General features: G+C 42.5%; 1 protein-coding gene across 1 annotated transcript in view; it reads right to left on the reverse strand.

Moving 5' to 3' along the window:
• Positions 1-1,238: 1,238 nt before the first annotated feature.
• Bms1 (BMS1 ribosome biogenesis factor) overlaps positions 1,239-27,552 on the reverse strand; it is a 32,734-nt gene continuing 6,420 nt past the window's right edge. Inside the window, exons 7-23 of the mRNA XM_021190010.2 lie at positions 26,546-26,667; positions 26,067-26,260; positions 22,470-22,609; positions 18,996-19,750; positions 18,708-18,809; positions 17,586-17,743; positions 13,417-13,498; positions 12,300-12,373; positions 11,638-11,817; positions 9,850-10,038; positions 9,591-9,771; positions 9,365-9,423; positions 8,235-8,357; positions 6,999-7,146; positions 6,521-6,696; positions 2,057-2,218; positions 1,239-1,690 (exon numbers count right to left, since the gene is read on the reverse strand). Coding sequence (XP_021045669.1) covers positions 1,466-1,690; positions 2,057-2,218; positions 6,521-6,696; positions 6,999-7,146; positions 8,235-8,357; positions 9,365-9,423; positions 9,591-9,771; positions 9,850-10,038; positions 11,638-11,817; positions 12,300-12,373; positions 13,417-13,498; positions 17,586-17,743; positions 18,708-18,809; positions 18,996-19,750; positions 22,470-22,609; positions 26,067-26,260; positions 26,546-26,667 — 3,070 coding nt within the window. The 3' untranslated portion in view covers positions 1,239-1,465. The remainder of the gene's footprint in view (positions 1,691-2,056; positions 2,219-6,520; positions 6,697-6,998; positions 7,147-8,234; positions 8,358-9,364; positions 9,424-9,590; positions 9,772-9,849; positions 10,039-11,637; positions 11,818-12,299; positions 12,374-13,416; positions 13,499-17,585; positions 17,744-18,707; positions 18,810-18,995; positions 19,751-22,469; positions 22,610-26,066; positions 26,261-26,545; positions 26,668-27,552) is intronic.

Raw genomic sequence — 27,552 nt, forward strand, 5'->3', positions numbered from 1 at the left:
AACTCTCCAGGTTCCCAGCTGTTGTCTATTCTAATTTCACATCTGGATCTAGGAAAATAACCAGCACACGGGCTTCCTCGCTGAGAGCCAAATCTAAACTCAAGTCCATCGATTGCTTAACCTTCGTGAACCCTGACTTTGACTAGTAGGCTACAGTGACATTGTGGGTCTTTTGAATGAGTGCTAGTTCACAGTCAGTGTGCAGTAGTCCAGAGTCTGATTGTTTCTTTTTCCAGGGTACACTGTTCCCGGTAAAAGGCCACAGGCTCCTCTGGGAACTTGCCTTCTATGATCTGACTGTTGGTATACCCCTAGAACTCATATATTAAACCCTAGCCTCATTGTAATGACATGGGCAGGACTCTGAGAGTAATGAAGTTGACAGCCCCAGGAGGGTGCTTTCCTCCTTCAGGATGGGAGGGTGCAACAAGTGACGTCATCTGTTAAGCCAAGGGCAAGCTTTCTTCAGACCAAATGTGCTTAGAATCTGTCTGCAGACCTGAGAAGGACATTTCCAGTATGTGTTACCCAGCCTCAAATCATTGACCAAACCGTATGAGGGACAGATTGAGATCCCCTGTATTCTCCGTGTATAAAGTTGCTCTGGCTTGACAACTTCTGGTTTTAATATCAGGTTGTATTTTCACTTGTTCAACAGAATTTGCATTAAAAATCTGCTTTAATGGAGTAATAATTTGGTAGGCTTCTTACCAACGTCACAAGATACCATGACCAACACTATAAATCTCCCTGGGTGTAAACCTAACATTCCTACAGCATCAGGGTAATCTGAACCAAGGTCCACTCCCAAGGCAGGCTCACCTTAAACCATGCTAATGAATAGATTGAATAATTAATTCCTTGCACTGGGGGCCAACTCAGGCTTATAGAGTCAATGATGACACAGAGTAGATTTTCCAACTCCAAAATGGAAGATTGCATAGAAAGATTAGGTCAAAGAAAGACCAAAGCTCAGCCAGGCCAACAACCTTGTAGCTCCATCTCTGTCATACTGGGGGGCTCTTGGTGCTATCATCTGGGTTCCAACAGGACTGGGTAGCCCCAGTTACCCAACTCTCTAACTTTTGCCACCTGTGGCCTTTCTACTCAGTCAATACCAATACAATCCAAAAGCTTCATTTAATATTTTTCCTCCTGGAGACCTCATAAAGATGGTAAACAGTCATTTATAAGCAAACTGTCATGTATTCATCCCCAAATAAATCACTAGGCCATAATTAATGGGAAAATAGTTTAATATTTTTGTAGCACAAAATAAACCAAGACAGGAAGAAGCAATGAGTGAATTCACAAAGCCCCAAGTTTCCCAGCCGTGAACCGTGACTCCAGGCACGGCTGGACCACGCATCCCAGAGTCTCCACGGGCTCTTGTCCTGACTTGTCACAGGCACTGAAGCCATCACAGCTGCAGCTCTGGCAGACACCCCTCCACTCTGGAGACACGTCAGGTGTCCTCAGCTCCTCTCAGACTAGACTTCTGACTTCGTTTTTCCTTCTGACCCTGGATCCGGAAGAGCTTCTTCCTCAGGTCCTTCTGCCGCTTCAGCTTCTCCTCTTCCTCCTTCTGCTTCATCTTCACATGTTCCTTGTTGTGCAGGCGTCTCTGCTCTTTAGCCTTTTTCATTTTCTGACTGTGTATTGTGCTCAGAGCATCTAGCAGAGCCAGGACCTGACAAGACAAAAATGGTGAGCACAAGCCAGTGTGAGCCTGCCTGTCACCTAGTCAGGACTTCACTACACTGGCTTGAGGGTATCAAATAGATTCAATCTCAAGTGGAAATTAATTTAGTGAAAATTCTTCACAATTTGCATGTAGGTATGTATACATTTACCTTTATGAAAAAACCACCTATATTTATCCTATATGGAACCATATACAACTAGCTAAGTGGTCCAGCAGACAGGGGTCGTTACTCCCTATGCAAATATAGGTGAACTATGACTAAGGATGCCACACAGCCACTGGTTGTCCTCCAACTCCCACTCTCTCTATAACCCATACAAAGACAAGTCAGTCACTGTGGACAGACAGTACCTTCCTCTCATGAGGTTCACGTATGACGGCCGGTCTCTGCCTGTCCCTCGGCACTTTGCCTGCCTTTGCTTGAGTCTTGGGTTTATTCTTAAATGGCAGAGCCTTCTGCAAGGCTTTGGGAATGTGCAGTGAATTAAAATGTTTCTTTTGTCTCAGGATTGGCTGAAAAGGAAAAAAATAAAACAGATATGACATATTTAAAGAATAACCTATATGCACTTAAAACACATTACGTTTACAGGTCCTCTGAAAATCAGCTGAGCCTCCTTGAGACAGTAAAGCTGGGGTCTCCAATAGGACACAAGAACAGATTCAAAGTTCATCTCGGTGGAGAACTTGGGTGATCACTGGGAATCTGGGGTGGTTCACTTCTAGGGGAACAAGGACAGACTAGCTTTTCATTCTATCAGTCACCCTTCCTCAGCAGCCAAAGGCTAACCCTGATTCTGATGGAAGGCAGGCAGAGTAAGACTTAATCAGTACATAAAGCACAATCTATACACTGAATTCTACATTCAAATTAAATAGTATTACCTAGATATGTAGCCACTCCAAAAATTACTGATGAACAGCAATTCAGCAGGAGACAAGCCAGAGGTCAGAACCAAGAATGCGGAGAACAACGCTCTTGTGCTTCTATTTTCTGTCTTTCAAAATACTGGTTAAAAAGAACTCAGAGGGGGGAAAACCCTTCTTTAAAAGGAGCCAGAGCCTTACTGAAGAAGGCAGGTTCCTGGGGAGAGGTCTCAGAGGCTGCAGCCTGGCCCACTTCCCATCCCTCGTATTCCCAACTATGTCTGCAATGTTGCCATCCAGCTTTTGGCCTTGCTACCATGATGGACTCCATCTCTTAAACTGTGAGCAAGCCCAAGCCTTCCTCCGTAAGCTGGTTCTTATCAAGCACCTGGTGACAGCAGTGAGTTAAGTCAATAACGGACCCTGCTGCTAAACTTCAGAGCACACTGCTCAGCACACTACACTGAAACCAAGTACGTGTGGAACCTGGAGCGCACTTGCACCCTACACCTATACCTGTCTGACTCTAGAACATTCCAGTGCCCAGAAAAGGAAAGAAACATGGATTTTTTTTAAAGGGGGGGGGTATTAAAAGGCAATTATCAAAATGGCAGAAATAAGTTTTTACCTAATGCACACAGAATAGCTAAGTGAGTTTTTAAAAATCAGATCCATTACATGCTGCCTAGCAGAGATACAGTTTGGAGTTAAGTACACCTAAATAATCCTAAGTAAGAGGTGAGGGAGAGAAGCTCTCTAACGCCACAGGAGCGCATTATATTATAACTAATGAAACCCACACTCTCCGCGTGCTCTGGATCTACCACCCACAGCCTACTCAACAGACAAGACATCTGAACAATAGGAAACAATAAAAACTCTCCCACTTACACCATCCTGCCTGATGACTGGCAGCCTCACACTGCATACCATATTTCTTACAGAAGTCCACTCAAAGACCTGATTACTGAAGCCATTAATACATCCTGGGCCAACACAATGAGCCATTCCAATTACACTAATCGCTGCATCCCTAACAGCTGTCTTCAGCTCCCATATTATCTTTCATTTGCTTATACCAGAGAAAGCAGATAATCAAAACTGTTACAAAAGGGGCTGGGAAGATGGTTCATGCGTTGAGCATTTGCTGCTCTTCCCAACACTACAACCATCCATAACTCCAATTCCGGGATAGCCAATGCCCTCTTTTGGCCTCTGCAGGCACCAGGCACAGAGATGGTATGGAAAACATCATCCTTATAAAATAATAAAATAATTTTTAAGAAAAAAATGTTACAAGGTGAAAAAGATATGCATGATAAAAGTGTGACACAAGTGTAAGTATACACATGCACCCCACATACATGTACTTAAATATCTGCATGTTCCACAGACAAGAAAGACGGGCAAAGCATTTAACTCAAGCCCTGAAACTCTGGAGCAGCTACAGGGACGCACCAGGATCTTCAACACTGGCCCAGGCGTCACTCAGGAAACAAGACCAGTAACTGACAAATGGAACCTTATGGAATTTAAAGAGAAGTGAAAAGACTGCTATGGAAGAAAATCTTTGCTAGCTATACACCTGGCAGGTGACTAATAAAGAACTCAAAAAAAGGGCAAACATGAAAAGAAACTGAATACAGACTTCCTAAAAGAAGAAATACAATGGCTAATAAATTATTTTTAAAAATGTTCAATATCCTTAACCATCGGGGAAATGCAAATTAAAACCCCCAGATTCCATGTCATCCTTCAACATGTTATCATCAAGATGACAAATGACCACAAATGACGAAGCATGTGTACAAGGAAGAAGACTAAACTGTTCACCCATTATGGAAAGCAATGTGGAATTTTCTCAGAAAGGTTTTCCATAAGGCAGGGCTTCAAATGAGGGAGAGGGAGACCATCCCACAGTCACAACTCTGACCCATAATTGTTCCTGTCTGAAAGAATTACAGGGGTGAAAATGTAGAGGAGCCTGAGGAAAAGAAAGTCCAGTGACAGGCCCGAAGTGGGATCCAGCTCAAGGGGAGGTCCCAAGGCCTGACACTATTACTGAGGCTATGGAGGGATCACAAAAAGGGATCTATCATGACCGAACTCCGGAAGACCCAACAAGCAGCTGAAAGAGTCAGATGCAGATATTTGCACCCAACCAATGGACAGAAGCAGCTGACCTGTTGTTAAATTAGGGAAAAGCTGAAAGAAGCTGAGGAGAAGGGTGATCCTGTAGGAGGACCAGCAGTCTTAATTAATCTAGACCCCAGAGATCTCTCAAACACTGAACCACCAAACAGGCAGCATACACCAGCCGATATGAGGCCCCCAACACACATACAGTGGAGGACTTCTGGGTCTGTGTTCATTCAGAGTTGATGCACCTAACCCTCAAGAGACTGGAGGCTCCCAGGGAGTTTAGAGGTCAGGTGGTGTGGGGGGTTGGGACATCCACGTGGAGACGGGGTGGAGAGGAGACATGGGATATGGAACAGTTGGAGGGTGAAAGGGGGGGTGAATAAAATATAGAATATAAGTAAATAAATTAACTAATTAAAAATAAAAGGCCTTCTATATATATGGCCCAGCTATACCACTCACGGACATCTACTCAGAGATCTCCATCAAACTAGAGAGGTGCTCATGTTTACTGCAGATCTCCTCACAACAGCAGGAAGAGAAATCCAAGGACAACGTGCCGGAGGAGAGCCACAGGACAACATCAATGACGTACACTGATGTCACCTCTCAAAAATATCAGACGAAATGGAATGTAAAAGTAAAAAGAATTTCTAGGACGACATGTAGGATTTCCCCTAGACTGCAGGGAAGACCAAGGAGATGGTTTCGTTTACTGTTACTGGGATTAAGAAAAGGAACCACATATGGGAAAAGGGTTCTTTGGCTCACCATTACTGTGGGGGTGACAAGGTGGTAGCAACTTAAAGAGCCACTACCTAGTCAAAAGCAGAGAGCAAAGGAATAAATACAGTGTTCAGTGGGCTTTTTCTACTCCTAAAAAACACAGTTCCGGAACGTGCCATGGAATGGTGACCTCCATCCACAGTGGGCAGGTCTTCCAACCTCAATCAGCAAAACCAAGACAAGCCCTCAGGCCAAGCTCTCCTGAAAACTACGTTGATGCTTTGGCTATCACCCCAAAAAACAAACCCAAGAGCTCTCACATTAGAGCAACAAGCTTCTGTAGCACACACCACCCAATCAGCAAAGGCAAAGGTAAACATGCAGAGAGGTTTGTGAGCTGCCGACCGGTGGTTAGTAGCCAAGCCTTAAAAAAAAAATTCTCAAATCACACATAAACCAAGTAACCGGGGTAGGGAGCCAGTTCAACCTGACAGCGCTGTGTCAGTGTGTGAAACCCGGGCCCAGGCCCCATGAGACTCTCCAAAACAGCCTGTCAGGACAATGGGCAAAGCCCTGAGCCAGCACTTCTGCAAAGGAAGTAAGTGGGCGATGGAGGTCAAAGGACATGGAGCGGCAGAAATGCAGGCTGAGTGAGACTACCCTGAGAAGAGACCGGATATACACAAGAAGCATGGTTTATATCAATCTTTTGTGTTTAGAATTTCTGTAAAATACTGAGCACAAGGGGTGACATGGCAGAATGCTCACCAGCTTCACTCTCAGTATGCAACCACCACATGTCATTAGTAATCCTCACACACACAAGTTTTCACTTCATTTCTAATTCTAAAAAAACACTGCCACCATTTTTTTGTGTTCCTTCCCCCAACCAGCAAAAAAAATATACAATTGTTCAAATTAAATTTAGCACTAGATTTTATACTTGAAAACTCAAGTCATAAAAAGGAGTCATTCCACGGTGGTGGGCTGGCTCAGAGCAAAGCCCCATAAAAAGCAAAATATCACAGGTAAAGCACCTATAGGATACTGTCTAGAAACACAGACACGTGTGACCTTTACCTTATACAAGGAATCCTTGTTTGGCTTTAACTTGATTCCATGGGCAAGCCTCAGTTGATGTGTTGTCCGCATCCCTGACCAGGTGTCTTTCTCACCCACTGGTTTCAACAAAGATGTTACTGGATTATAGAAGGCCGGAATAGAGACAGGGTACCAAGTTCGCATGAAAACAATATCTAGAAGAGAAGTTTCACAAGATTTGTATCTCAAGCAATACACACATTCCAAATCACCCCAACACCTCTACCTGGTTAAACAGTATTAAAACTTAATAGACTGTGATACTATGATTAAATATCACAAAGATCTGGGTGTGAGCCCAGCCAGCACACACAATGTGAGCCAGCTAAGTATAGGACATTCCAACTTCACAGAGCGGGAGCTGCCTGGCCTTCTGAAAACCCACTCTACCAGCAGCAGCTAGACTCAATAATGAATGGTAATACAGTATCCTGAAGGGACAACAAAAGATCCTTACCACTCATTAGCAACTTGTCCTCAAAGCTAGCTCGGAAGCCTCCTTCGGGAGCCCGAAGTGCTTTCTTGATTTGCCCCCTTATTCCACTGACAGTTCGAATGACAGCACCTTCAAATTTGGCTACTTCCAATGCAGAATTAAACATTCCCTATGGCAATAAAATAAAAACTCACAGACATGCTTTACCACTTACAGCTTTGCTTAAAAAACTAAAACCAACTCACTAAATTACATCAAAAAATATACTGCTCAACTTTATTTTCACTTAAATAACATTTAAAACCTTTCTATGCACTCATCAGTAGGCTAATTACTGTCAGCTCAGAGGAAGAGGGACTTACAGGTGTGAAGTGGCCTAGACAACCTTGATATCTTCTTTTGTGCAGAGCTGAAAACCAAACTCTAGGCTTTACAAGTACTCTATCACTAAGTACTTCCCCTCCTTATACAAGTACTTTATCAGTAACTACCTCCCCTCCTTATACAAGTTCTCTATCACTAAGTACCTACCCACCTGATACAAGTACTCTATCACTGAGTACCTCCCCTCCTTATACAAGTACTCTATCACCATCTCTAGTCCTTACAGTCTTAACTGCATCTTTAATGAAGAACCCTTCCCAAAATAAACTTTTAAACTATCTTCTCTAAACACTGTGAAGCTGAGTGTGAAGTCTACTGAAATCTTGCTGTTTGCTGCAAACTGATTTGTCTACTTTCTACTGAACACTTAGACAAAAAGGATTTTTTTTTCCTTACTAACACAGCTCTAAAGTAGTAAGAAAACCCAGTGGATGAATCTGTGTTGGCTCTAGGACAGGCTCATGGAAAAGTCACAGCTGCAGTTACTAAGAATCTCTGCCTTTAAGTACAGGACAAATCATTTAAAGAAAACAAAAGTATCAAATGTCAAGATTTCAAATATTCTTCTAAAAATTTTAAATCTATATTTTAAAAGTACAGGAAAATCTGCTACCTAACCCCATTTGATGATTCATAGTCCAAAGGCAGCTTGGAGCCTAACAGGGCCCTCATGTGTAATGGCCACACAGATGAACTTGTAGTTAGACTTTAGTCTCTAGCCTGAAAACAGCCATTATAAACAAAAGCATCTCAAATCCCAAAACGATGATCCACATGGGAAGTGCTGCTGGCTGCAAACACTTCAGGTAAACAAGAGTCTGCTACTCTTTAACAATGTATACATTTATAACATGAATAAATGGATATACAGACCTTAATAAATGAAGTATTCTTGAATATTTTAAAAGGAAAACCAGTTAGTTTTAATTTCTTCACAATTTTTATGGATTTATCCAGGTCAAGGACAACTCCAGTGGCAGCAATCCGAAACTCAGGCTAAAAGGAACCCAAAATTGAAAAATATGACTAACAGAAGAAGAAAATTTATAATTCTCTGTGGAAATTATAATAATGCCCAAAATCCTTTTACTTACAGTTAGCTATAAAAGGCAGACTTTCATTGATTTTCGTATTAGGTCCTTACTAGTACTCGAGACAGGGTTTAATAGCCTCGGCTCACCATATGTGGTAGAGGATGCCCTAGAACTCTTGTCTCCCTGCCTCCACCACCCTGGCTGTGAACCAGGATTTTAATTATGCTAAGCCACTGCTGCTAACTTGCCTTTCTCCTGAGAGTGAATTCATAATAATAGTTTCAGAACATCACCATTCAGAACCAAAGGAAAAGGCAAATTCAGGTGCAACATTTAAAAATGACATTTTGGACCTCCAGGTGGATTGTCTGTTTAGCACCCTTTTTTCTCACGTTAGGTACAACCAATAAATAAGCTTGTTCTGCTCAGGCAAAGACAACTCTGAAGATACTTTGTTCACACAGTGCTACTAAGGGACAGCACCGTGTCTATAGGGCTATGAGGGACCCACAAAATGTAGTGTAATATTGAGTATCCAGTGAACACTGCTTAAATATTTTTTAAATAAGTCCAAACAAGGCACAAAAATATACATTGCCATAGTGCCATTACAATCCTATCTCTCTCCTGACTCCCACACTCTACTTAGGAAAGCCAGGCAGAGCAACGCACACCAGGAATGCTAACATTCAGATGGCTGAGGCAGGAAGATTGTGAGTCTCAGCTAGCCTGGGCTACATATCAAGACCTTATCAGAAAGAGAAAGAAAGAAAGAGAGAGGGAGTTGGGGAGGGTGGGCAGATGGTAGGCAAAGGATACAGGAAGGTACAAAGCAAGGAGGAACTTACTAAATATTACATATAAATATTACATGTGAAAATAGCTGGTTTTCAACTTAGCTTCATGAATACAGTTTATATTCTCTAGTTCATCTGTATAATCGATAAAGAATGCATCTCTGATATTTACCATTACACCACTGACAGACTGTATCGCCAAAAATCCAGTTCCTTGTGGGGTGATAGGACCTTAAAGAAAACAGAAAAGGAAAAATTGTAAACCACGTATTTTACTTCAACCCTTTTTCTCAAAGAAACAAATCTTTTAAGTTGGGTTTCAAGACAGACAAAGAAAAAAACTATAGGGATAGCCTGAATAGTATAAACCGATCTTATAATATTTATAATCAATTTACCCCAAAAAGTTGCTCCACAATGCATGTGCTGTGGGGTGTATTTTAGAAGCCTTTGTCTTCCATTGTGGTCTTCAATATAATACAATGGGATGGTCTGAAATCTCCTCCATCCTACAGAAAAAATAATGGGGTCTCGAGACTTGAGGATTTTCTTATACCAACGATGTTTCTTGATGCGCATCTGAAGACATAAACATTCAATAAAACAGAGCGTACATCCAAATGACCCGTCTCCAAGCTTGCAGCAAAGGGCACCTACCTGCACATACCCCACAGTGCCCTCGCTATTGCCCAAACCACCCAGAATAATTGGGTAGTGTGGGTCAAAGTTCTGCACAAATTCACAAGGGATGTTTTCGATCTCAATTCGAACATACATTCCAGGTCGAAACCCCTCATACTGAACTCTGGTTTCATCCTCTTGATCTTCAAATTCAGCTTGGTTAAGCTACAGAGGAGACAAAGAGACAACACCAGAAGCACAATAAACCCACAACATTAGGATTCTTAACTGTCTCAGCCTCCTGAGTGCATGAATCACAGCTGTACAGCGCCATGCTAGGCCGTAGATGAAATGACATTTAACCTTACAGCCCGCAGTCACACCTGTGCCTGGAAGGCGGCTGGGGCAGCACAGAAGCATCTACAGATGATCTGACCACACCGCTACTGAATGCCAAACTTCTAGCTCTCAAAAGATCCCACTTTCGTTACTTTTCTCATCTTTTTAAAACCTTTTTGAGTCTTCTTTTTTGTTTTTTTTTCGAGACAGGGTTTCTCTGTGTAGCCTTGGCTGTCCTGGAACTCACTCTGTAGACCAGGCTGGCCTCGAACTCAGAAATCCNCCTGCCTCTGCCTCCCGAGTGCTGGGATTAAAGGCGTGCGCCACCACGCCTGGTTTGAGTCCTCTTTCTATTGCTCCCTCCATTTCTCTACCTTACTTTGACCAAAACTCCATGTTTCCTATGAGTTAGTCTTTACAATGGCAGATAACTCTCTGTATCTTTGTAAGTTACATTTTTTCCCCAAAGGATGTAATTTATAAGGTATCAAGCTTAAAACCTGAAGTTTATTTAAGTGAAAATCTCTATGGGCTGGCTCACTTACTACTCATCTTGAAGCCCCTTCTCCTGTGGCTCAGCGAGTGCTTGCTGTGCAGGCACGAGGAGAGCCTCCTCTCCTCTGGAGCCACGCATGCTGCCCCAGCTGGGAGGGTGACACAGGACTGCTGGGGTTTGGGGGATACTAGCAGAGCTTCAGAAAGGTTCATCAAGACTGTCTCTAAGGACTAAGGCAGAGATGACAGAGTGTGTGTGACACATGTTCTCTTTCAGCTGTGCACAGATACACTCATTCAGGCACACACACACACACACTTTTTCCTTTATAAGCAAAATTTTAAAATGGTTTTTATGTAATGCACTGTTTAGATTTAAAAATGAGTTCAGAAAGGAGTGCTAACACATTTAAGCTCAAAGCCACAAACATTTGGCATGAAATAAACACAGTTGGAGGGTTTTGACATTCTTTTTTTTTTTTCTCTCGAGACAGGGTTTCTCTGTATGGCCCTGGCTGTCCTGGAACTCACTTTGTAGATCAGGCTGGCCTCGAACTCAGAAATCTGCCTGCCTCTGCCTCCCGAGTGCTGGGATTAAAGTCATGTGCCACCACGCCTGGCGGGTTTTGACATTCTCAAGATATTGTCTTTGTGGGCAGTTTCATTTTATCAGCTGTTTTGTTTCTTGATTCTTATTATAAAATGATCCCAGGATGGTAACAGCCCTTCCACTGCCCCTTAATTTCTCTGTCTCTCTAGCCTGTGTCAAGTAGTGCAGGAGCTCCTCGGAAGCAGAGACCATGTCTCAGCCCTTACTGCTTCCCAAGCAGGCGGTGCTTGGTACAAACGTGCTGCTGATACTTTCTGGTGAGGCAGAAGAAGCAACAATGTTGCACAATTTCAACCTGGGCTCAGAGGCAAACAGGGTCAGCAGGTCAGCAGGTCAGCAGGTGGCGCCCCCTTGGCAGGCAGGCAGAACTGCTTGCTTACCTGTGCTTGTCTCTGCATTTCACCCTTAAGATCATCAAAGTACGTGCTTTCTCCTTCATCATACTCCGCATCGAACAGCTCCTTCAGCTTTCTTTTCTTATTCAGATGCTTCGTCCTAGCACTTTCCTCCTCACTTGGGCCAGTGTCTTCCTTTACTTCTCCGTCGTCTATGTCTTCACTCTAGAATTTCCAGACACAAGCACCGAGCAGCTTAGGAAGACCTTTCTTTAGAGAAATGAAGCAGATTTGACAACAATGGTTGAGCCCTAAGACTCTGTTATGATCATCACAGACAGACTTGGGGCTGCTCCAGGAGACAGCCGACAGCACTGCTGTCATGTGTGAGATAGCAACTGTTTTGCAGCTAGATGCTCTTAAGACCCTGTTCAAAGTACTGTCAGGAAGAATAAGGAATTTAATGATGCTTTTAAACTTCAGTTGGATGATGGCAAAAGAAACACAAATAAAAAGCATGAACTTGGTAAGTGACCACAGCATGGAGGGACAGCAGGGACAAATGAACCACTCATCTGCTGCCACTCTTTAGAACGGTATCTAACCCATCTAATCCTGGCAGGGAAGTCAGGACCTTCATTTCCCAAAGCACATCTCTTCAGTACATCTGACTGAACCAAGCTGCAGAGGCTACATCACAGTCATACCTGAGTATCCAGGCCTGGGTTTCCCTTGTGCACATCCCCCGTTTCTAGGTCTTCAAAGTCACCATACAGCTCCTCTGAAAAAGAACATTTAAAAGTCTATTCTGTGACACTGGCCCTGCCCCAGCCCTGGCCGACCCTGTGCTCTGCATTCCAAACTTCATCTCTGTTGTTCCCATCACTGTACATGCCAAGAATCTTAAACTTACACTGCTTTAAAAAAAAGTATTTCATTATTTGCTCAGGAAAAGTAAAACGGACCCAGGACTTGAAACCTCACTTAGCTAAGGGCTCTCACTTCACTCACTTAGCTTTCCCATCTACCAAGTGCAGCCTTGAAGGTTCAACTCCAAACCATCATTTCAAAGAATAAGTGAGAAGATGCAGCCCATGTGAAGTACTGTGCCTTGGGGAGAGGTAAGACTATGTAAGTATAGAGCCTGGAACAAAATCAGGGCTCAAAACAATGCTGAGCTCATAGCAAGAGTTCATTAATTCATCTATTTGTTTATTTTTAGAGCTCTATGTTCAGTTCAGGCTGTCCCCTTTAAAACAAGTTAAAAATGCTTTTGGGAGGGCAACATTTACTGTTATTAAGACATTCACATAACAAACAGGAAGCTCTTACTTATATAATAAAAACTATAAAATATAAGCATAAAAACTAGAACCATGTTGGAAATTCACACACTAAAAAAAAAAAAATAATAAAACATAGCTGCTGACACAGCTCAGAAAGCAGAGGTGCCTGCTGCCACGCCTGAGGGCCTGAGCTCAATCCTAGGACCCACCAAACTCCTAGAGGCTGTCTGTCCTCTACACACATGCTAGTCATGTAGGAACTTCACTGGGAATCCCTAGAATCCATGTTTATAAAAAGCCTGGTGGCCTGCAATCCCAGTTAGGAAGGCAAATCCCTGGGTATTGCTGGGCAGCCGGCTTACCATACTTAGTAAATTCAGGGAAATAAAGAGATCAGGTCTAAAAATAAATAAATAAAAACAAATGGGAAAGCAGTGTCTGAGGAACACCACCTGAGAAAAGACAATTAACTCTGTCCCTTGCCTCCAGAGGCACGTGCACGCTCAAACATACAAAGAAATATGCAGCCCTTACTTACCTTCTTCTGCTAAGATCTTGGCTGCATCTTTATCATCTTCCCATTTCCCAGTCACAAAGCAATCTCTGATACTGTTCATAACCTTACACAGAAAAATCAGCATTTAGTTAATTTACACTAAACAAGTAGTTTTGAGAAATGATAGCAGACAACAATTTGTCTCTAACTATTCCTCAGGCCATTTCAAGCTGGCCCTGGTGACACATACCTATAATCCCAGCATCTGGGCTGCTGGGGCAGGAAAATACTCAAACTACATGGTGAGCTAGGCCAGTTCAGGCTACATAGAGACTGTCTCCAAAAATTAATCAGAAAGTAAACATACACTTTCGTGGATATATTCATTTCATTTAAGTGTGTGAGATAATTTCTAGAGAACAAAAGAAAAATATCTGCAAATCACATATAGAAGGACCCTGGATCAAGAATATCTAAAGTGGTAAGGGACATGTTCTCACAATATGTAGACAACTCTTACAACTAAATGTCCAAATTTTTAAAATAGGCAAACAGTATGAATAGGTATACAGTATGAATAGGTATACAGACAAAAATCCGGCGTGATCACCAGAAATGATGCTTGACTATTTAGGTAATGCAAACAATGATGATATGGCACACGTCACACTTTCTAGCATGGCTAAGAATAAGAGAGAGATAAGAATAATTCTTGGTGGAGACATAAATCAACTAACCCCACAGATACTGCTGGTGGGGGGGGGAGAGCCACACAGTGGCTTCTGTTTTAGAGAACGGAGAATATATGAGGGAAAAGCTTGTCTTCTCTAATCTTATCAACAGTCACCAACATACTGCTCTGACCCTGAGATAACTGAGATGAGCAGTTACACAATACTCCTCATTTTATTCCTTCAACACACACACACACCATACACCCCCACCCGCACAGAGTTTCTATTTACAACAAAATCTATAGAAGGTTTCTCCCTCTCCCTTAAAGTCCCAAGTTGCTTTTGATCATGGTGTTTTATTCCCGCAATAGAAACAATAAGACACCACTCCCCTTGCTCCCCTCCAGTCACTACCTGCTAATTCTAGACCAAAGCCCACAAACCCTTTTTGTTCTAGAGACACCACTGCTGGGGAAGTGATGTCCTCCCTTTATCATCCCCCACATTCTCTCCCCAAACTTCACCATCTCCACACCCACAGGTCTAGCCCCAGTCCATGGCCTTGGAACCCACTTTCTTTAAGAGTCATCTCTGACTGGCGAGACATCTCTCGTCTCTGACATTCCCATCTGCCCGTTGCTCTCTGCACCTACCGGCTTAGCTCTAGACCATGGGCTGGGAGCCATTTTCCCTGGTCCAATTATACAACTCATCCACTAATTTTGTCTGACCTAACTCAGATCATACATCTGCACTGGCTCAATCTAAGGAAGATCAAATAATCACTTTCAGTCACATAACCAGGGAAAGAAATCCATATGCCCAGGCAAAATCACCCAAATAAAAAACAACATGAATGGCAGCATGTCTCCATCTGACCCAGGAGTCCTATAGAAGTGCTCTCTAATGAGAACCACCTAGATGTAACCCAGGACACAGAATTTAAAGCACAATCACAAACTTTATCAAAGAACTCAAGAAATTTAAAGAAGGCATGAATAAAAACTTCATTAAACTCCACAAGGGTAACAATAAACACCTGAGTGATATCCAAGAGAATACAAATATATGGATGAAATGATAAAGATAAATCACAATTTGAAAGTAGAATTCAATAAAGAGAAACACTGAAGTGAACACAAGCTAAAATGAAGATGGAATTAAAAAAAAAAAAAAAAACAACCTCAATATCCTGATTAGAAAGCTGAAGGGAAAGCCCATCAGGTCAAATGAATCCGAAGATGGAACGTCAGGACTCGGAGATAAAAACAGAAGAGCTGTGAAAGAAGCCGAGAATATGAAATAATATTAAAGCACAGGAAAGGAACACTCAGGAAATGTGGGACAGACACTATCAAAGGACCACATCTTCTAATTACAGGCATAAACGAGGGGAAAGAATCCATATCAGTGACACAGACAAGATCTCCCAAAAGAACACAGAAGGAAATTTCCCACAAATTAAGGAAAGACACACCCAAGCTGATACAAAAAGCACACAGAACACCAAACAAGGCCAGAAAAGAAACACCCCATAGCATATCACAGTCAAAATACTACGGCTATAGAAAAAACGAAAAACAATACAAGTCTCCTATGAAGGAAACCCCATCAGAGTGATACCTGATTTCTCAAAGCATGCTCTGATCCTGGAGCAATGCAACCCCTCAAGACCACAGCTACCAACCACAAGACTGCACTCAGCTAACTGTCTGCCAGAGCTGAGAAGAAAAACCTTCCCATGATCCAAACAGCCTAAAAAATTTCATTTCCAAAAACAGAAAAGAAAAAAGAAAGAAAGAAAGAAAGAAAGAAAGAAAAGAAAAGAAGAAAAGAAAAGAAAGGAGCAAGCAAGCAGAATACTGGAAGCAATACTTTAAACTGAAGAAGGAAATAAATAGCCAAGAGACTCTAGGAAAAAAACAAAGCTAAAATGTAATGAAATACCAAGTAGGGCTGAGATCACAGAGTGGCAGTGAAAAGCAATAAACTGACACAAGCTACACACGCCTTTTCAATAATAGCTCTATTCACAGCCTGAACCTCCAAACAAAAGATACAGGCTTGGGGACTGGATTACGAAACAAAATCCATTCCTCTTATTGCCTACAAGAAACTCATCTTAGTTTTGTTTTTTTTTTAAGATTTATTTATTTATTATATGTAAGTACACTGTAGCTGTCTTCAGACTCTCCAGAAGAGGGAGTCAGATCTTGTTACGGATGGTTATGAACCACCATGTGGTTGCTGGGATTTGAACTCCAGACCTTCAGAAAAGCAGTCGGGTGCTCTTACCCACTGAGCCATCTCACCAGCCCTCATCTTAGCTTTAAGGACAGTAACCACCCTCAAGTGAAAGGAAGGAAAGAGGTCTCCAGAGAAAATGGGATCAAGAAGCAAGCAGGCACTCCCATACTATCTGAGAAAACAGACTTTAAACTAAAACCAATCAGAAGAAAAAAGAAGGTATTTCATTCTAATCAAGGGATCAACACCAGGAAAAGATCATATACAGCAAATTCTGCTATATGAGACAAACCCACAACCAACACTATCCTAAACAGAGAAAAACTGAAGCAATTCCATTAAAGTCAGAACTGAGACAGAGCCACCCACTATCCCCACTCTTTTTCAATATGGCACCTCAAGTAGTAGCCGGAGCAGAAAAGGAAGCGATGGAAATTAAAGATATACAAACAGGAAAAGAAGTCAAACAATTCTCATTTGTAAATGATATATTATACATGAGATCCAAAACTTCCACCAGAAAACTTCTAAAACAACTTCAGCAAAATGGCAGAGTAAAAATCAACTGAACAAAAAAATCAGTAGTTTCCCTATACACCAAAACCACACCCACTGACAAAGACATGGTTATACTCCATTAACCACAGCATCAGAGTCAACAAAATATCTTGGAATAAACCTAACCAAGGAGGCAAAAGACCTCTATAATGAAAACGTCAAATCATTCAAGAAACAGACTAGAAGGTGAAAAGACATCACGTGTTCATGAATTGGTAGAGTTAATACTATGAAAATGACCATCTAACCCAAGTTATTTACAAATTCAATGCAATGCCAACGAGAATAACCACTATACTCTTCACAGAAACAGAAAATCTTAAGATTCATAGGGAACCAAAACAGATCCCAGAGAGCAAGAGCAACCCTGAGCTTCAAAAGAAAAGGCAGCAATGCGCTCACCCAGTGGCTGAACATTTCCTCAACTCAACACAAGTTCAGAGTCCCACTAAATTCAGAACCAGTTACTGCTTGTGTGCAAAAAGCACTCTGATTAGGGAAATTATCTCCTACAGAAACAAGAAGCCAGTGATGAATATGTAATACTGAAGTCAGAAAACGTTCTTCTAAAATAATTATCTAATTATTTCCCTGCATTGGAAGGTGTATGTGGGGGAGGTAAAGGGATGCTGGGGACTGTGAGTCTAGGGCATCCAGATGCTAGGTGAGCCCTCAGTCACTGATACACTTCCAGCTACCTCTTACCAAAGTCAACAGACTATTCAGCATTACCTCTTCTAAATCCCAATCATGAGGAGCCTCCACAAGAAATCTGGAGCAGTCCAGAGAGTCAGCCTTGTGCTTACACCCTCTATCTGGCTGGCTGACACGAAACAGCCCTCCAAGCTCTTCTGCAGTGTCTCCATCTTCATCTTCATTATCCTCTGTCACTAAAGAAAAAGAGGAGAATAAAAACTTCAGTCCTAGACGGCTCATTGCCCTGAACTAGTCTCTGTTCATTATAGACATGCAGTACCCCTGGGACACTCACTAAGAGCCAAAAGGCCAAAAAGCTAAAAATCTACCACCTAATGTGTCTGGAAGACTTATCCTCTTGCAAAGCAGCAGCAGAGACCATGGAGGAGTGAAAATATTGGAGCTGGGGAGGGGAAGTCATTTAAAGGGAAAGCTCTTCTGTGCACAGCTCCCTTAGAACTGCCCATCACTAAATGTCTAGAAGCAAAATCTAAATCTTGCCAATTTTCTTATCAAAGGGCAACTTATATCTGGTTTTTTTTTTTTTCAAAAAGAACTTATAAACAAGTTTAATAAATTACAAAAATAAGTGCACATAGGCAAAGAGAACACAGGGCTCTCGTTCTCACAAGGGAGACATCTTTCATAACTCTAACACTAAATTTAACAAACAAATCTCATGAAGAATGACAGTCTCATTGAAACTGTCAAAGCACCTGAGCAATGGATGTTGTAAGGACAAGTTACAGTCCTTGCCACGTGACTATAAATACCTGCCAAGGCCAACAAAGGCTCAGCAGGTAAGGGCGCTTAGCACATCAGCCTGGGGACCTGAGCTGGATCCTGAAAACCAATAAAAGGTGGACAGAGAACCAGCTCCACACATTGGTCCTCTAACCTCTACACATACACTTGGCATCAATGCTCTTCACACCATAAACGTGTACACACACACACACACACACACACACACACACAGAGCAAGTAAATAAAAAGTTTAAAATATGTTGTAAAAATGTCTGGTAAATACATAAAAGCTGAGCCAAAAATAATACAGGTCAAAGTCTACCCCCGATTTTTATGTCAATGGCCTCTTTTCCTTCTCAGAAAATACTCCAAGAACCTAAAACATTTTCAGCTCAAACCAGAGTTCTTTACCTGTCCCATAAATCAGCTTTCGAAGATTCGGAGCAGCTTGTTGCTGCCTGAGAAAGGCCTCTGCTGCTTTTCTGGAAAGGTCTTCCTTCCACTTCAGAGCACCTGAAAAACCAACACCCGGTTACATATGCTCACTGGCCCCTGGTGCAAAGTCCAAAGTTCACTCATTCTAAAACATGTTCATGACATATTTCAGTCGTTTCCAAAGAGCAGACTCAAAAGTGTAGACACCCTGATATGAGGAGCTAACTCAGTTTAAGGATGCCTGGCGTTTCTGTGGAGTCTTACCTGACGTTTCTACAGAGCTGCTCTTTTCCTCCTTGTAGTCTTCTTCCTCTTTGAGTAAATTTTCAATGTCGCTGGTCTCATCAACCAGGTTCTCCAACTCTTGTTCCTGTCCGCTGACCCTCTGAGGATGTGCACGCTGTCCCCTAACTTCTTTGTGCTCTGAGTCTTCTCCCTCTGAACTGAGCTCGGAGTCTTCAGACTCATCTTCAGATGGGAATGCCTCCTCAGCTGTACAATGACCAGAATCAGAAGTGGTGAGGGCTGCTTTTCTCACTGGGGAAGGCTTCTGTGTATCCGGATGGCGCCTCCACTGCTGGGCTGCTGATGGGCTCTCCTCACTAGCTCCTCCAACAGAGTCGCATTCCCCAGTGTCCCTCTCCCCTGTGGAGGCACCGTCAGCACTGCTTTCATCCGCCTCCTCGGCCTCCTCCTCGCCCCCAGAGCTCCTTTCAAGGTCGTCATCACTATCAGCAAACGCTGGCAAGTCTGCCTCACTGTCTTCCTCCTGCTCCTCAAGCTTTGGTCGTTTGCGTCCCCTAGCCATCATGTAGTTACAGCTGCTGCTCTCAGCACCTTCTTCCTCTTCCACCTCATCATCACTAGAGCCATGTTCCATCCCGTCAGCTTCAGACATGTCTTCTTCATCTTCACTCTCTTCATCTCCAGACTCATCTTCTGTATCTCCAAAAATGGCTTTCCGACGCACTCGGCCCGTTTCCACATCCACCTGCTTCTCCTCTTTCGGCATCCACAGCCTATATTTCAAGTAAATAAAAACCAATTCAAACTGTGCAGTACGTAGCTAATGCCAAGCTAAGGAGGCTAAGGCAGGAGGGTTCAAGGTTCTAGTCCTGCCTGGGCTCAGAGTAAGTTAAGACTTCGTGTGACACTCAGTAACTTAATGAGACCCTGTCCCCAAACAGAAATTTAAAGAAAAAAAAGGACTGAAAAGAACTGGAGTCAGAGTTTCCTGGTAGAACTCTGGCCCACAGAGCCCTGTGTTCATTCCTTAGCATTTATTAAAGAAAACAGTACCATCATAGTCCCACAGACAGCACGGAAAATTGATGACAAGCATGTAAATAATTAATAAGCAAACTCACAGCTCCCTAATGACATGCTTGCAAAGCACTAATAGAACATAGAGACTCTTATTGGAAATAAACAAAACTTAGTACAAGGAGATGACTGCCCCATCCGGGGATCCATCCCATAATCAACCTCCAAACGCAGACAAGATTTTGCTGACAGGACCCTGATATAGCTATCTCTTGTGAGAATATGCCAGTGCCTGGCAAACACAGAAGTGGATGCTCACAGCCATCTATAGGATGGAACACAGGGCCCCCAATGGAGGAGCTNGNGAAATTACCCAAGGAGCTGAAGGGGTCTGTAACCCTATAGGAGGAACAGCAATATGAACTAACCAGGACGCCCTGAGCTCATGTCTCTAGCTGCATATGTAGCAGAAGATGGCCTAATCGGCCATCACTGGGAGGAGAGGCCCTTGGTCTTGAAAAGATTAATATGCCCTAATACAGGGGAATGCCAGGGCCAGGAAGCGGGAGTGGGTGGGTTGGGGAGCAGGGTGGGGGGCAGGGTATAGGGGACTTTCAGAATAGCATTTGAATTGTAAATGAAGAAAATACCTAATAAAAATTGTTTAAATTAAAAAAAAAAAAAGGAAATAAAACAATTTAGATTTTAGGAAAAGTATTCAAAAGGGTTTAGTACAATCTTCAAAATTGATTCCAGGTCCAAAGGACAATGTAAGCCTGGGTCACCCTGTTCTGTCAGAAACTACTATGCTCATACTAGGATTAATGAGGATGTGCCTAGAAGACACAGGAGACTCAGCACTGAGGGTCAAATCTAGGACAATGTAGGCATCAGAGAAAAATGACAGCAAGGAGATGGTAAGACATAAACAAAACCAAAGTCCAGTCAATCGTGATACAAAAATCAAGCAGGCAGAGTGATACAAAAATGGCAGCTAGCCAGAGTTCAGAGCAATGTTCTGTGGGTCGGCTGACTCAACTTCTTTGTGTTGTTGAGTTTGTAGAGTATGATGATACAGGCCGAGGAGACACCTCAGCAGTTCAGAGCACTCAGTGATCTTACAGAAGACCTGGGTTTCCTTAATCTGGTACAGAATCATTGAGATGGTAAAGCTATGGGATAAAATTAAAACAGTCCTAAGTGAAAAACACTAATAACAAAACAATGACTATATAAAAAAAAATGCAAAGACAAAGAAAATGCTCATAATATTTAAATTATAGATTATTTGTTATGTATGTGTATGTGTGTGTGCCTACTGAGTTTATGTATACCATGAACATGTAAGAGGCCAAGGTGGTCAGAGGGTGTCACAGGTCCTTGGACCTGGAGTTACAAGCATTTGTGAGGCAACAGATGGGTGGTGAGCGCAGAACCCAAGCCCTCAGCAGAAGTAGGAAGTGCTCTTAACCACTGAGCTGGCTCTAAGTCCTGGGAACGGTAACACTTATATGTACTTTTTAATCTTTCATCTTACCATGCTAAGCAATAATGCATAGTATAATAAACTCTACTAACCGGGTGGTGGTGGCGCACGCCTTTAATCCCAGCACTTGGGAGGCAGAGGCAGGCGGATTTCTGAGTTCGAGGCCAGCCTGGTCTACAAAGTGAGTTCCAGGACAGCCAGGGCTACACAGAGAAACCCTGTCTCGAAAAACCTAAAAATAAATAAAAATAAAAAAAATAAACTCTACTGTACACAGTTTATCATTTTCAGGTTGGTTATGAGGATGAGTTAGAACAAAAGTCAATGTTTAGCAAGCACCCACTCAGTAGCATGGTACATAAGCATATATCCAGGCTGAAAAAGGAGCCATGACACCTACCATGGTAATAAAAACAAAAAATGTATGAAAGACTTTCAGAGACAAGGCACGTGCCTTTGGACAGAACCCAAATAAACATCCAGATAACACTCCAGAATTTCAGTCACTAAAAGATATCCAAGTGGTCTCCTAGAAAATTAAAAGCAATCAATAGAAATGTTTGTGTCGTATTTTAACATTATTCTGTTGAAATACTGCTGTTAAAAACAAGTCTTGTCTTTTACTAAAAATACAATATTATGTAATGCTTTATAAGTAAAAAAAGTCAAGAAACAGATTAATATTCACAGTAAACCAAAATTCTAGAGTCAAATCCCATCAAAATAAAAACTGTAATAGAAGAATGGTAGGTAATATAATTTTTACTTTTAACTTTTTAAAATTAAAAATTAAAAAAAGAGCCAGCAATGTGGGTCATTGGGTAAAAGCACTTGCTGCCAAGCCTGACTTTGAGTTTGATTCCTGGAACTGACACGGTAAATGGAGAACCAACTCTGACAGTCTGTGTGCATGCACAGACACCCAAAATAAATGTTTACATACATACATACATACATAAGTAAAAAAATTAGTAAAATGGTAGACCTACCCTTGATTATCTATGTCTTCTGACCCCAGAGGTTTGGAATCAGAGAAAAGTGTCACTCTACTTGAAGCCATCTTAGCATCGATACTGGCATGGGTGGAGATGAGGCTCTGGACCAGTTCATGGGTAGGGCCTGCTTCCTCCTGTCAAAGTCAGGAAAACTGCAAGTGAGGAAAGCAAGAGGATGCTGGAAACATACTGGTTTCATCATTCCTTATCACAGGCTGAAGACAGCTCAGCAGTTACACTGCATACTGCTCATGCTTAAGACCTGAGAATTCAGTTCCCAGCACAGCACCCACACCAGAAGTTCACAGCCACTAGTAATCCCAGCACCATAGACATCTGACATCTCTGCCTTTGTGGACACCTGAACACATATACATGCATTCATATATACATATAAACAGATACATAGAGACACAAAAAGTAATTTTAAAAAATTATAGTTCTAAAAACCTTTCTCACTGTTTTAACGAGAGAAGAAAATACTGGCGACAAAGCTTACAGCTGGTTCCCAACAATGTAAGTGTTTCTCAAGTTCATGCAGCATATCATTGATATAATCGAACCTAAGCCCTTAGCTAGGAAAACACCAGGTCTCAAAATTATAGGCAAAAACTATTTTAACTCAGTAAGATTACATTTCAAAAAACTAACAAAAATCTAAAGTCTCTATCACTGCCAAGCCTCAGGGACACTGTGGAATACAGGATAGAAAGAATGGAAGAGCCAGAGGACAGGAATTGCTGTGTAGCATCCCTCTGCACAGGGTAGCAGGGTAGGGCCACTGTTGCCATGAACTGACAGTAGCTGTGCTCTTCTGCACAAGTGGAGCCTGTCAGCGCTCTCATTAGGGACAGGGCAGGTTCATGAGGCCCCTTCCTCCCGGAGGAGCAAAGGGCAGCAATGGCGGCTGAGGGTGGAATCTGGGGCTTGGTTGGTTTGGTTTTATGAGTAAGGGTGTTTTCCTGCACATTCTCATCCCTGTACCACTTGCATGCTTTTAGGCCTGCAGAAGTCAGAAGAGGGTGTCAGTTTCCCTGGAACTGGAGTAACAGTCAGTTGTGAGCCACCATGTGGGTGCTGGAAAGGCCCCACAACCGCTGGTAGAGGAAGCAGTGCTCTTACCCTCCCTAACGTAGGCCTAGTAAAAACCTCCAGACCTATGCTCATGCAAATTAAACTCAGTGGGTGATTATAAAAACTGGCCAGCTGGAAAGAGTTTCATCAGGAAAGGAGAGTGGCTATGAGGAAGGGAAGCAAGTGTGAGAACTGCTAAAATCCATTACATAAACATGCCAGAGCTAGTCACAGAGTTAAGTGAGAAACCTCAACAAAGAGGAGGACTTACTGAAAAGGTGTCCACTAGGGTGAGGGACAAGAAAGTAATTGGGGTGACAGATCAAAATATAATATACACATATATAAAAATATTAAGTATTTCAAAACAAGAAGAGTATCTCAAATTTCTTAAAAACACATGTGGCTCTAACCTAGGGACATTCAACAGGAAAGGAGGATAATTAACAAAGGATGCTTAGTAAAGCCTCAAGAAGTCACTGCTATTTTATATCTACCTAAATTATTCATAACACATACAAGTATATGTACACATATCTTAAACACACACACACACACACGATTAAAGATCTTAAATGAAGTATGTCACTTAGTCGGACGCTGTTCTCCACAAGAGCCACGGGCTATCTAACAAAACCCCCATACCCAGAACGAGAAAGTTCCACCTGAGTCTAAGTGACTCCTACAACAATACAGGCCACTGCTGTTGCCCTTGGTTGCTTCTCAGGGGTTGAAGGTCCCTACTGCCAAAGACTGCATACTTAGAGCATAGAAGTCAGAGGATTCAAACTGGATCCAACCCGAAAGCTCCTTCCTAAGGCCTAGCTTCCATAGCACCAGGAAAAAACTAAGCAAGCTGTCTTAGTCAGGGTTTCTATTCCTGCACAAACATCATGACCAAGAAGCAAGTTGGGGAGGAAAGGGTTTATTCAGCTTACATTTCCATACTGCTGTTGATCACCAAAGGATGCAGGACTGGAACTCAAGCAGGTCAGAAAGCAGGAGCTGATGCAGAAGCCATGGAGGGATGTTCTTTACTGGCTTGCTTCCCCTGGCTTGCTCAGCCTGCTTTCTTATAGAATCCAAGACTACCAGCCCAGAGATGGTCCCACCCATAAGGGGCCTCTCCCTCTTGATCACTAATTGAGGAAATGCCCCACAGCTGGATCTCATGGGGGCATTTCCCCAACTAAAGCTCCTTTCTCTGTGATAACTCCAGCTGTGTCAAGTTGACACAAAGCTAGCCAGTACACAAGCCAAGAGAAGGAAGCAGTGGATAGTCCTACCTAGCTGTGATGCCAATGAGCCACAACAATGACGAATGTGTAAGACCAGCACTTATATCTAGCCTGATCAATTGGAGGGAAACCATGCCTGGCAGTGGCAAGCTAACCAACTAGGGGCTAGTAAGTCATAGATCTTAGAGGACTTACTATTACCACTTCACTACACCAGCATGATTATAAAACATATCCTTATCCCACAGACAAGGGTAGCTATCACACCCCAAAGGAGCCTCTCTTTATACTAAATAGAGACCATCTATAAACTGCCCTCAATGCCAGTCCTAGCAGACATATCTACAACTCCTGACCTAAGGTTCAAAGAACATCTAAGAGGGTGCAGAAAGATTTTTAAGAACCTGAGTCCCTGGAGTTCTGTGGATGAGACTTTGTTTCCTAGAAATGACAGAAAAGCTACAGTCCTGAAACCTCAACAATATGGCTGCCTAATCAAGACTTGCACAATGATAACACCAATAGACATGCTAATGTGGTGGGGGAACCTCACATACCTTCAGCAGACAAAGAACTATAAGCAACTAATGCTGCTGAAGGAGAGTTAGTCTTACCTAGAGATGAGTCCCCTGATTAATTATCCCATACAACATGGTCAGCCCGAAACTCAAATACACGCAAACACCATCAAGTGGACTCAGTTATATTTATATATGTATATTTACACACAAGAATATATTTATAAGCAACAATAATAATCAAAGACAAAGAGGCCAGATATTTAGGGAAGGGGGAATTGAAGGAGTTGGAGATAAAGGGAAGAGGGAATGTGATTCAATTAATTTTGATTTTTATAAGTTGTAAATTAAGAAAAATAAAAATACCACCAATTACTTACACAGACAAACAAACACACACATTCTTACATATCACCCCAACCAGGGTTATATAGAGAACCTGTCTTAAAAGACAGACAGACTGACTGACTGACCGACTAGAGGAGCACTGCAGACCTAGAAAGCACTGCAGTCTTCTAGGAAGACGAGCGCCGGCAGGCATCGTGCTGGCAGTGGTGCCAACAACTGAGAACTTCAAATCTGAAGGGTATGAAGGATAGCATTTTTATTTTCTTTTGGTACGATGGAAAGAAAACACTTTTATAATCAGTTGTTTTATTATAAACTTCAATTAAAAGAAAAAGCTTCAGTTAGGAGACTATGAGCACGCTGTTTGATGAGAAAAGATTCGTGGCGACTAATTTAGAGAGGGCACTGCTTACCGCTGCCTGGAAGCCATGGCTGCCACCCAGGTCGACATAGACAGCATCTTTGTCGTACAGCACACCCCCAACTCCAGAGAGAGGTGCATAAACCAGCTTCTCCTTCTCATTCAAACAGCGCTTCTTTTGCTGTTCTGGAAGAGCACAGGGGTCTGGGAGAAAACTGACATCACTGGCGACAAAATCTCCTACGCCTGGAAGACAGGACCCAGGAAGCAACTTGGCAAGAAGTCAAACATTCAGAAAACAAACCGGTATCAACTACTGGAAAAAAACATTCCTGTGTTTGAAGGCACGAGGCAGGACACAGAAAAGGCACCACTAAGCAGTGGACCTTGCTAGCTAGATAATACTGCACTCAATCAGCACTTGGCAGATGATGCATAGTTGGGTTATCTTAAAAATTCCAGAATATGGCTCTGCCTTGCTCAGTGTTCCAAGAGGGTGACAAATACTGAGTGCTTTAGAGTGGACAATACCTGGCATGTGGATCTGGCTGTTATTTTTCAGGTAGGCCCCTCGTAAATAACCATAGAGAGACACCTTTCGGTCACACTTGATGTTTGTACGGATATCCTCAGGATTTGTCAAATCTTCCATCCTAGAAAAATAAAATACAATCACATGGCAGGAAGGAACATAAAAAGTACGTATACTTCTCTTCATGTGTTAACAACTCTTGGGCTGGTGAGATGGCTCAGTGGGTAGAGCACCCGACTGCTCTTCCGAAGGTATGGAGTTCAAATCCCAGCAACCACATGGTGGCTCAAAACCATCCGTAACAAGATCTGACACCCTCTTCTGGAGTGTCCTAAGACAGCTACAGTGTACTTACATATAATAAATAAATAAATATTAAAAAAACAAAACAAAAAAAAAAAAACCAAAAAAAACCAAAAAAAAACAAAAAACAACTCTTGTTCACAGACTGAGAGAGCACAGATCACTGGTTCAACACTGGCCAGCAAGGAGGCCCAGAGTCTGATCTTAAACACCACAAAACCAAGTCTTGCTCCTTAAGCAAACTATAAAACCCAGAAACAAGGAAGCATGGGCTACACCAGAGGACAAGCAGCCAAACGTGACTGCTTCCCCTGGGCTCCGCATATACGTGATGCACTCCACAAGACACTTCTAAGGGAGGCGATAGATACCCTTACTGGGTCAGGGAAAAGCAGAGAACAGGCTCAGAAAAATTCTTACAGGAAAGTTAAGACTGGTCTGCTGGCTGAGGCCTCTGGTGACCTTGGATTCCTCTACATAAGGGTACTACAGGGTAAGAAAGCTCGAAGGTAACACAAAACAGGTGCAGAGTGACTAGAACCCTGGGCACAAGGACACCATCACAGATGCCCCCCAAATTTTCCCTTCTTCTATTATCTGCATTTTTTGTTTTGTTAAGGAAAAAAAAACTCAGGTAGCAGTGCCAATGCCTTTAATCCCAGCACTCGAGGCAGAGGCAGAGGCAGAGGCAGAGGCAGAGGCA

Source organism: Mus pahari, chromosome 2 (genome assembly GCF_900095145.1).
Source record: "Mus pahari chromosome 2, PAHARI_EIJ_v1.1, whole genome shotgun sequence".
NCBI lineage: Eukaryota > Metazoa > Chordata > Mammalia > Rodentia > Muridae > Mus > Mus pahari.